The sequence below is a fragment of the Lagopus muta genome, chromosome 1 (genome assembly GCF_023343835.1).
Source record: "Lagopus muta isolate bLagMut1 chromosome 1, bLagMut1 primary, whole genome shotgun sequence".
NCBI classification, from domain to species: Eukaryota; Metazoa; Chordata; class Aves; order Galliformes; family Phasianidae; genus Lagopus; species Lagopus muta.
This window is the reverse complement of record NC_064433.1, coordinates 190497236-190509260: the sequence shown is the minus strand read 5'-3', so window position 1 is coordinate 190509260 and position 12025 is coordinate 190497236. Positions and strand designations below refer to the sequence as shown.

At 41.4% G+C, this 12025-nt stretch overlaps 1 protein-coding gene across 1 annotated transcript in view; it reads right to left on the bottom strand.

The window, feature by feature from the left end:
- The window catches only part of TENM4 (teneurin transmembrane protein 4), a 1593907-nt gene that overhangs the window by 196875 nt on the left and 1385007 nt on the right, over positions 1-12025 (bottom strand). Inside the window, exons 16-17 of the mRNA XM_048933792.1 lie at positions 11479-11577; positions 9247-9482 (exon numbers count right to left, since the gene is read on the bottom strand). Coding sequence (XP_048789749.1) covers positions 9247-9482; positions 11479-11577 — 335 coding nt within the window. The remainder of the gene's footprint in view (positions 1-9246; positions 9483-11478; positions 11578-12025) is intronic.

Here is a 12025-nt window from a genome sequence, read left to right as displayed (position 1 = left end):
GAAAAAAGAGATGGAAATTAAACTCATACCTCTTTGTATTAAACATTCTTAAATTTAGGAATGGATCAAACATCTCGAGGGCTAACTGTGATGTTGTGTTACTGCTGTCTGGTTGTATGACAAACCTTGAGATCAGATAGGGCCCTCTGGAAGCACAGCCTCACTCTGCTTTGGAGAGATTCAATCATATTGGTGGTCTGCTTCGAAATGGAACTCGTCCTCCCTGAGATCCCACAGTGATGAGAGAGAATCAGACTCAGACAAAAGGACCTCTTAATTCAGTGTCAAAATAAAACAATGAGCAGAAAGAAAGAGTAATATATAAAAAACAAAACAATAGGAAACCAGAGGGTAATCTATATAAATCTCAGATCGTGCAGGAAGTTGATAAAGGAAACTGAGAACTTGAAGACAAAAAAACACATAGCATTAAAAAAAGAAAGAACAATAGAACATTTTTAAAGGGTATTGAAATCCAGTAAGCTGAGCAATGATACAGCTATTTACTTGATGGAGACGGGGAAATTGTTAATAATGTTTTAGTAAAGGCTGAGATGTTCAGTAAGTATTTTTGTTCTGGTTTTTGAAAACAACTAAGACAATGCAATTATTTCACAGGAAATAACTTTTTTTCCAGTCCATTAATAACCAAGAATGATATTAAACTACATCTATTCAAGGACAAACATTTTTAAATCTGTAGGCTCATTTAACTTGCATCCAGTAAATGAGATGAGCTAGCAGAGGAGGAATCTGACTCACTGATTAATACTGAACCAGCAACCAAGAGATTAGAACAGGGTTAATGCTGTACAAATATTTAAGAAGGGAAAAGAAGAGGATGCAAGTCACTTGCACTGAGTAGCCTGACATCTATTACAGACAAAATAATGGAAAACATAACATGGAATTCAACTGATGAAGGATGACAAAAGTGAATGTATGTTAATTCAGGTCATTTATACTGCTCTTCTGAAAAATAGATACTAGGAAGCAAACAGTTACTCATATTTTGACACAATAACAATTTTGTAAAGCTTCTGATGCAACTCGGTGTGACTTTGCCTAAATTTGGTACGATTTTCAGATTCAAGAAACAAACATTTAGAACAGTAAAAAGCAATACAGAAGCAGTACGGAAAGAAAGAAACGTTTTCAGTAATGGGCTTCCTTTCAGTGATTTTAATTACCATACATTTATGTGAGTAACCAGTCAGAAGAGTGAGCTCAACTAGGGCTGCCATTGTCACCTACTATATTCCTCAGTTATCTCCAAAGGGGATGAAAAGCTCACTGACAGCCCTCGAAACCAGCAGCACTGGGGAAAAAACCACCAAACGGTGACATTTCTGATGCAATTTAACAGTTGATAGCGGGCTTGAAGTTATTCAACCTTAACACCGGTGTTATATAAGTAAAGATAAAAGCATGGATGTATAAACATGCAGATGACTCCTCGATGACTGAAGAGACAACCACAATGCTGAGGATGGATCAGATAAACAGGAGAGCTGGATAGCTGTCAAATGTGAACGATTCAAACAATGTGTTCTGTGCTATTGTCAATGGCTGACATAGATGCATAGAGTCATCGAATCATTAAGGATGGAAAAGACCTCTACGATCCCCAAGTCCAACCCATCCCCACCATAATCCTCACTGCTACACCTACGTGTTTCTTTAGCATCCCCAGGGACAGTGACTCCACCACCTCCCTGGGCAGCCTGTGCCAAATCATCACCACTCTTTCTGAGAAGTTGTTCTTCCTAATATCCAAAGTCAATCTGAAACTTTGCTGAGCAGAGCACATAGCAATGAGATACAAAGCTGAGCACAAGTTCATAGAATCATAGAACGGTTTAGGTTGAAAAGGATCTTCAAAATCATCCAGCTCCCACCTCCTGTCCCCCACCAGCTCAGGCTGCCCAGGACCCCATACAGCCTTGACTGCCTCCATGGATGGGGCACCCACAGCTCCCTGGGCAGCCTGTGCCAGTGCCTCACTGCTCTCTGAGTAAAGAATTTCATCCTAGCATCTAACCTCAATTTACCCTCTGAGTTTAAAGCCAGTCCCCCTTGTCCTATCATTATCAGACCATGTAAAAAGTCGGTCCCTCTCCTGCTAATAAACTCCCTTCAAGTACTGGAAGGCCACAAAGAGGTCTCCCTGGAGCCTTCTCTTCTCCAAGCTGAACAAGCCCATCTCCCTCCACCTTGAGAGGCGCTCCAGCCTATGATCATAAGTTGTGTCTGCAAGGCAGGGACATCGGCCATTGGAATGCCAAGGCTGAAAGTAACTTGAGGAGTAGCACAAGAGGCTGGTAACAAAAATCCAAGGTTTTTTTCATCCCCAGAAGAAGCTGATGAGATCCTCAAACCTAGGTTGGGAAGCTATGATCTGAAGTGGATATGTGACTTACTGGTGTGCAAAGGGTGGGTCACCAGCCCAAAGCGTCCTAAGCGACATGATTTAAGAGTGTTTATGGCTTTTAACACTAACATTTACAAAAGAAGTTTTAAATAAGAATTAAGGGAATGCACCCTTCCCACTTAGAATCAACACTGAATCCATTAATAAAAGATGTCTGGCTTGAATGTGCTCCTTAGCACTGCAGACCTTGCAGAAGTGCTAACCACTCGCAAAGCAGAAATTGCCATCAAATGGAATAACTCGATTTTAATACTCCTCAGTTTTACACCTATCCCACTTGTCACATCTGGCAACTCAAGCAAAATCAAGCGTGTTTCTTTTATATTCCCTTATTCTTTTCCAGCAGAATTTTCTGTGCCTCTTTTTCAATAGTGGATACACCATTGTGTATTTCTCCTATTCCAACATTTTTAATGTCAGGTTGCAAATCTTAGTCAGGTTGAAGCAGCAAATGTTCTTTCGTGGAGATTCTATGGGAAGTTTTTAACGCCCACCTGAATGAATTGATCTTCACAAGAATAGCTCTGAAGTGAGATCTTGTATCTTTACAACCTTTATTTTAAGGCTGCAATTAGATTACCTGCATTTCTTTTTCCCTGAACTATAAAGCTGACACTATCCAAAGACGCACAGCACAATCCAAAACAAAAAAAAACCCATACACATATTGCAAACAACTCTTCCTGACTTTGAAGATGATGATAAATAAGACGTGGGTTATAGTTAACATCACCATGCATCTAAAGCAGCAGTGAAAGATAACACAACAGGGCATTGCAGGAGTGGAAATTAATAGCCCATCTTGGATTAATTTTGTTTCTCATCCCTGATAATTACTGTTTTGTGTACAGGTACATTACAAACAACCAAATACCTTTTCTTGGCCATGTCAGGCAAAACATATATGTCACATTCTTTAGTGCAGCTACACTGAGATGCACTTTGGGGATGTGTCAGTGCTTTGTACAGCACAGTGTGTGTGCATGTGGAGAGGAACAAGGGGTAACGCCATGAAGTGACTGGGGCTGAAATGTTCCAGCAAGTCATTAACTCACTGTAGGTCCGACAAGGGAAAGTTTCCTTTGACAGATCCCTGCTGGCAGCATCCTGAGCTCCACATTGCTCAACTAGCACCTGGCAAGCTGTGCCTGCAGCAGCTGCCCTGCCTGGTTCCTTAACAAGAGCCCAGTGTAACCGAGGCTCACACAAAGCCCTGTGATCCCCACCTCTGTTACAGGACAAACCTTGGAAGAGATTCCCGTGACTTGGCTGAAATGAGGCTGAAAGCTCACTGTGACAGCATTTCCCCGTGTGCCAGAGACACGTTTCATGATTTCTTAGCTTTGTTGAGATCACTTGCAGATCAGCAACAGAACTGACACTTCAGAATGGATGGAAGAGTGTATTTGCTGTCTTTAGCCAGGTCAACCTCCAGAATCAGGGATTCCTAAAAATACTTTACTAGCTTTGGTCCAGCTCCTGTTGCAGACACAGGGACCGATGCCATCGACTCTGACTGCATTTAAACAACTGCTAAAGTAAATGAGATTGCTCCAATTTAAGAGGAGCATGTGCAAGTGAAGGATAAGGCCCATGCTTTCCAAATATCATTGGGTATAGAGAGTTAAAAAGGGTTTTTTCACACTGTATCAATGATACATAATCAGATGTTATGGGAATCCACTTCAAAATTGAAAACTGAAGAGCTGGATGCAATTTAAACTGTAGAATTGTCATTGAGGGACTGGCACTAAGCATGCTTGTGTGCTTTTGGAACTACAGGAGCCAGATTTAACAGAAAAAAATCCACATATTCAGGCACTGCTCTGTAACATTAAAATGACATCGCTGGGTTGTGATGATGATCCCTTTCAAGCAGCATCCGGAAATGTTAAGTCTTACAAGCATCTACTGTACATAAAATATATTATGGATGACACTATGGCCCTTTTCAAAATGGATTTCACCATTTTGTAGACTAAGGGTAAAATGAAGTAAACGAGACCCAGAATTACAAAGTGTGCTGTGTGCAGTAATTTGGGGAATATGTGAAAGAACCAAAAATGGACCTGGAAGCTCTTCTGTAGGTAGCAGATTGAGCTCATAATGTAAAGGCTTTGCTAGAACAGATTGTTGAGCTTCTGCATTTTATCTAAGATAAGATGGAAAACATTGAAAAATCACTATGAATCAAAAGAACAAATGGTAAGAGTTGCAAAGCAGAACTTAATCTGGGATCAGAAGGGAAATACTAAAGCAGTAAAAGAAAGAAACTTGGGGTAACAAACTGCTTTGTACTTTAAGTTGAATAAAAGCCTTACTATTGGGGCACATAGCCCCAATTATATAGCTCAATTTTAAGAATTAAGCATTAATAATGTCTCCTATTGTCCTTAAGTGGGATGTAAGCACACATTCATAAGTATATTACACATTCATAGCTGACCAGCTAGATAGCTAAGAGTTTTGGAGAGCTGCTTTAAATGGGGTTTGCTACATTTCATCAAAGAATCACAGAGAGACTGTGCTGAAGTTAGCTGACAATACATGGAAAGACACTTTACGAACACATCACAGTCCTACAGTGGTTTCAGTATCACAGCATTGTGTCTGTAGCAAGTAACACTGCTCTCTTCTGAAAGAAGCTGTGTTTGAAGAGAGCTCAGACGAATGGAGACCTGAAAAGTCAGAGAGTTCTGACTGCAATCAAATGAATGACTGTTTTGGCTTCATAATATGTTTTCCAGCCCTAACTTTAATTTAAATCAAATGTCCATCTTTCTTGCTGTTCGTGAAATGTAACCGCAACACATGCTTAAGTATAGGAAAATTGCAAGTGCCTAACTACATCAAATCGTGCTCCCATCTCATCTGGAATCTCCATCAGGCAGAGGATAATACCTTCTGTTTCAGAAGAAAGAATCTATTCTCCTTCACTAATTCATTTAGAAACTGTTCCATGGATCTAGCCAAGCAGCTGCTGGGCATGGAGAGCTGGACGACCAAACAGGTCATTTCTATTGCTGTATTCTGAAATGCACCTCCCAGGCAGTGCAAGCAGTGTCAGAGACTTTACAGAGCTATGCTATCAGGGCTGGCATCTACCAGGTACTGAATGTGCAAGTGAAGCATTTAGAGAGCAGCATACCTCATGGTATTATCTCTGCCATAAGCATCTCTCTCTAAACTGCCCCTCCAAGGCAGGGCTTCGTGCCATCCAGAAGCCACAATGACTGTCAACAGAAGGGACGATCCTAAAATGAACAATTTAATTTCAAAGTGCTGTCTCTCCACGACCTCCTGGAACAACAAATTTGCAGGTCAGTGGCAAGCTGCTTAAAGAGGCCTTTCATTTCTGTGGCTCCAGTGGTGCCATTCCTGCCGGTTTAATGCTACAGTCCCAATCTGCCACCGCTTTTCCCTTTGGTGTTCTCACCCCACCAGACGAGCTGCTGGAGAGCAACCAGGATTTGCATAAGCCGTGTGTGTGCGCAACTTTGATGTGCATTGTTGCTGCTGCCTTGGTGTGTGCCTTTGAATATTTGAAAAGGTGGCAACAAGTCAATCAAAAGCCAGTTAATTCAAACGAAAACCAGCTTCTGGTGCTTAATACACCCTGTTATATTTTGCTTGTCATTATCTCTCAGGACCAGTGACTCAGCCCGGTAAAAGCTTTGGAACGATCACAGCGGTGACACATGATAGCAGCCGTTCAGCTTCTGTGGACTTCTACTTATGCCTCCTCCCCTCTTGAAAAGGCCCAGTAAGATAACTGAGCCTCAGACTACCTCAGTCATCCTTAAAGTAATGGAAACTCTGGCTTTTAGCCTTAAACAAATGATATAGGAAGTGTTTTAGATGAGTTTAAAAAGAAAAAAACGGTTTGGCTGCAGCAAAGAATTCCAGAAACAACCAAATGGCTCACTGTTTCATGTAGCCCTGCTTCTCTCAGGTGGTCACCCGAGGTGTGTCTGAGCATCTGTCACACAGAAAGTGGTGGCAGCAGCAGAACTGTGGACACCTCCAGCTCCACACTCTTGTTCAGATAGTCAGGACATGTGATGGGTAGTTTTAAAGATTTAAACAGAGGACTGTGACGTGTCTGATACTGTGAAGAGCATTCTCAAATCACAGAATTATAGGATGGCTTGGGTTGAAAGTGACCTCAAATATCTTCTAGTTTCAACCCCACTGTCCTGGGCAGGGTTGCCAAACACAAAGTCAGGCACTAGATCGGGTTGCCCAGGGCTCCATCCAACCTGAAGTCCTAGGCATTAATCTGGTGTATTTCCATTAACTAATCAGTGCACAAAAAAAAACCAAAAAAAAGAGTAAATGCCCAGTGCTGTCATTGGACCAATGAGGGGCTGGGATCTTCTCCAAAGAGATCTCCAAAAGCCCCCAGACATGGTGCCAGGCATTCTGCTCTGCGTACCCCTGTTGGAGCATAGGGAACCAGATGGACCCAGTAGTATCTCCAACCCCAGCCACTCTGTGATGCTGTAATCATTCTGTGATCCTGTGAGCTGATCCAAAGCCCATTCACTTAAATGGAAGTCTCTTCAATGACCTCAGTTTTGGAGAATATAGATGGTCATTACAATTCTGTGGTTATCTTAACTAACAAGAGCAAGGGGAAATAGTGTTCCTATACAGGTCATCCCTTCCTACTCAGGACCTGTTGTACATCACCACTCAGATGGTCCCCAGGGCAACACAAGGAGCAGAATACTGCTTAAATTTGCTTAAATGAGGAAAAGTATTTGTAATAAAATGCAATTACACAAAAACAGGGGAAAAGTAAACTAGAGGAAAAACAACCACTTGCTTTGCAAACAGATCAGGTTATTTAAAAAAATGAAATGGTTTGGTAAATAACAGTGTGGGTTTTATCAGAGTGCTGAAAGCCTCAGCTTAACTTAATGAAAGCACAAACATTTTGACTCCACAATTCTTCTTCGGGCTAGGTGATACAATTCTCATCTGCAACTTGACAGGATGTAAAAAATAATTACAAATGAAAAGGTTATTCATAATTTTTAAATGAGTTAATTAGTAAACCCCACCAGAGTCACTCATTACAGTAATTAATAATTGATTATACTTGAAATTAAACACAATTTTTCATCAAAATCTAATTAAATATCTGCCTTTTTGCTTGTTGATTAGAACACTGGATCTGCTAGAGACAATCTTTGTTAAATATGTTTATGCTGAGCTGAACCATCAAATTTGATTTTTAATAATTGATAGTTCCTTTAGAAATTAGCAATTATGACCCATAATTACAGCAGTTCAACCTGATCAACACTGCTGGCACCTTCCCAGTCAGCCACAGAGCCTGGCAGGTGCTGCAGAATTCACCTGAATGGAGATAACAGGATGGGAGAGCACTCAATGGACCTACCTGTCCACCATCTCCACTGTGATTCTAAAAAAGAAGCCCGATCTTTTCAGAACTTTGAAAGGGTTTTGTGCGGGAGAATACCAAGCACAAAGCCACCAAAGTCTTCTTCATCTATCAAATGGCACAGCAGAACTAACAGGCACCGCTATCCTGAGTTATAATGATACTCCTCTGACACACTGAGATAATGTCCACGTTCAGGGCATAAGGAGAATACCAGACAAATGAGAAAGGCAAGTCCAAACATACGTAGCAAATGATGAAAATTGACTGCATATTCCATCAAACTAACTGCTGATTTAATGTTGGTTAATTAATCATTCCTGCTCCTCTTACAGGAGGCATGAAAGCGACCAAAGTATGATACAAGGCAGAAGTGGAGAAATATCAGTCATTAAAGACGTGCACATGAAAGGAGCACAGTAAAAGCAATCCTTTGTGGTGGTGCTAATTATACTGCTGTGAAATGAAAGTAAAAATCTTTCGATCCAGGCTAAGATTTGTAATTCTAAATGCAACCCTTTATAGATCATTAGCGTACAGGACTTCACTGTGAAATCAAAAGGACTCATTTTGCCACGAGACATCAGCATTCTTACCTATGACCACATCTGTACATATCTGACAACTACAGTTTGCACCGCTGACAGCTTAAAATGGGAGGGTAGGAGTGGACCTTTCTAAGACATTTATAATATAAATATCAAGCCTGGCTGAGCAAAACTAATGTTAACACCTCAAATTTACAGAGGGCAAAATACAATTTTTGCTTTTAACATTGAAGTTATTTTGGAAGGAGCACTGACAACCTTTATAAACCAAAGACAGTCAGATCATGCACAGCTGAAGAAGAAAACAGTGCTGCTCTAGAGAATTAGCAGATTTTCCCTGATCTGCAGTAGTTGAGGAAGGCTTCATTGGATTACAACTGAGACTCAGTCCTTCCCTATTCCTCCAGGTTTACACTGTGAATTTCCAAACAGTTGGTTAAGTGGATGTGCAATGAAAGGCATTTTTCTGTCCAGACTTTGGTTCTGACCCTGCTACCATTAATCTATGGCAAAGAATTCCCACTGACCTGGATGCAGTCGTGATTAGGACACGCACCTTACTGCTGGCTTTAATTCAGATTGGCTGAATGCTTTGGGAACATCTGGTGGGTTTGTCTCACTCTAGCACAGAACGGGAGCACAACACCTGACTTATGCTCCACTAGACTCTTCTGCACGTGTTAGGCTAAATACTGTTCCCTACCATAATGTCCTCATCCAACAGAGGCCTTATTTCCCCATTATTGCATACCATCAGCTTGAACCTCTTGTTCCCAAACATTAGCATTGTGGGTGACGTTGTAGAAAAAGGCAAGAAGAAAAAAAAAAAAAAAGAAAGAAAGCAGAAATAAACTTACCTATGAAATACGCCAGCAGGATCACCAGTGTGACCGAGATGACAATGGCACTCAGGGCAGCACATTTCCAGTTACAGTACTTATAGGGTTTCTTCAGGTTAAAGGCAGGCCTAGAGAAGGTACTTCTGGGAAGGGGCCTAGGGGGAGGTGAGTACACAGTGCTGGACGTCAAGGGATATCCCGGCGACGTTGTACAAAAAAGGGGAGAAGTGCCTCCAGGTTTAAACAGGAAGTGCCTGGGGGAAAAAAGACCAACAGCAAGTGATTCCACCCAACAGTCAACACAAAGAGGGACGTGAGGTGAGAGGATGGCGAGAGCTGCCGGGCTGAGGGCAGCAGTTCCACACAATGCTGGCTAAAGACACGGATGGCATGCATGAAAGAGAAGAATAAAATTCAAATCAAACACAAAAAAAGTCACAGTGCCAACAATGCCACAGAGAACTCGTCAAGGGCAGGAGTCCCTTCTGTGGGAAAGCTGGCGTTAGAGTGAAATGGAGACCTCAAGCAGAGCTACGACAGACTGGTGGCCTGCTCAGCTCCCAGGGACGTGTCCAACTGAAAGGGAGCATGAGTTGAGTTAAAGAAGGGAGAGTGTTCCCCAGTTCATTGACTGATCACTGCATGAGAGCGTTTTTGATACTGCATTGCTGAATGGAGATGAGGGAGGAGAGCTTAAGCCATTCCACAGCACCCAAATTGTCACGAGGGGAATGTTGACGCTGTCTCCATGTTGCAAATTTAAAGGGGATGGGCAAGGGGATGGCTGAAAACACCAAACTAGAGTTCAAGCCTTGTGTAAAGGCAGTGGGGGCAGGCACCTGCTTCCAGAAAGTGGTTCAGAGCATTTCAGTTTGGTGCCTACTTTAACAAGTGTGAATTACTGTCAATGGCAGCAGCGTTTCCTGTCCAGTGACACATTGGGAGGCATCGCGTTTTGCTCTTTTTTATGACTGCAGTCTGAGAGCCAGTCTATGAGGACCTCTGAGACTTTCTGTGAGACTTATGACAAAGCAAACAGAAATTACTGTGGTCCATGAGCTCCTGAAATGAAGTGTCCCAATGGGAGCTCGCTTATGGCAATCCTAAACGAGAAATCTAACTCTGGTGGGAAATCATGATGTAGAAGGCATTCCAGTTCTGGGATCTAAATGTGACCAACAGATCTGACCATGATCTCATCATGCTGATGTCACATAAAGATGTCACACGTGAGGACTGAGGATCAGTCCCCATGCAGTTTGCACCTTCTGCCATGGTTTGTAGGGCCAGACTTGCAGCCAGCACAAATCCAGTCATGGATCCATGGGAGTCAGTCAAGCCAGTGGATGTGATTCTTTTTTTTTTCCCCTGGAAGTCACTTATGCAGTCACAGGGGAAATGACATGCAAAAACATCACCATGCAGAAAAGCCACTGATTCATGCAAGATAAGGTGACATATAACTCTCTGAAGTAGGTGTTTGTACTATTAAAGCCCTGGTTTTATAGGTACTCAAAGCATGATTGCTGACCGTTAGAGAAAGATCAATTATTTCTACTAACGCTCCGGATCAAAACACTCATTTTTACAAGGACTCAGATACTCTTCTGTGTTTCAGAAAGTATCTGTTTAGACAGATGCATCTGGTCTAGGCAAAGAGGTACCTACAGCATTCAAGAACACCAATTAGGTCTTTGGTTAAGTATGGCCACCAATTTACAACTGCCAATATAACAGTGACATTTTTGGCACTGTCATGTTAAAAGCTGTTTATAACTTTAAAGTTAAGTATTAAAAGTTAAGTAGAAATGCCAGAATGGGTGTTTAAATCAATTGAAGGGTTGTTTTGATACTACTAGTAGACACTGAACCTTTTGTTAGATAAGGTACCAGTTTAACAATGGAATATCAGGCTGCTAGCACAATAATGATTTAAGATCATTACCAAAATGAAATTATTCTGAATTTGCATGGGATTCAAAATTGCTGTAGGTACTTCTTACTAATGAAATGACTTTTTTGAAGCAAGAGGAAAGAAACAAATGGAATGCGGTGGCTCATTAGCATATTAATGAGACTACCATTAATACGTACAGGACACATTGCTTCAGAACCTCATTTTTTCAAAGCCATTTTTGAAGAGGCCAGCAATGGTGTTGCCCTTAAACATCACTGATATGACCAAATGCTTTCATGCAAGGATCATAACAACTGTACAGTAAACAGGAAGACCACATAAGTGTCACATACCCATCATTGTAAGCACCGTCATGTCGGGAGGAGGTGAGAATGTCCATCTCAATGAGGTTGTCCTGCAATGTCTCTAGGAATGTCTGCTTTGCTATGTTTCTACATACATATGGAAACATGAATGAAGCCAGTGAGTCATGCATATATGAAGTGTGATCTTATAAACCACAATGGTTATAGTGCAGTTGTGCATGGAATTAGAATGAAGAGCCATATATTTATATGTATAAAATGCTACACATATACATATACAGCCTTAAGAATGTTTCCTTCTCTTTATATGCACCATATATATGCATTTACACACATATAAACACACACACCCATGTGCATGTATAAAAAGAGTTGAAGCCTTTGTTCATTTCACATTATTTATTGCCAGTGACGCATGAAAACTTCTGAAGTGCTGGATTAAAAAATAGATGTCAGTCCAGCACAGCTGTAACCTTGTTGTACTCCTGTTACTGTGAAAAGGCACATCACAGCATCTCTCTCATTGTGGCCAACAACTGGAAGTACAACATCCTCATGGATCTCAAATGAACCT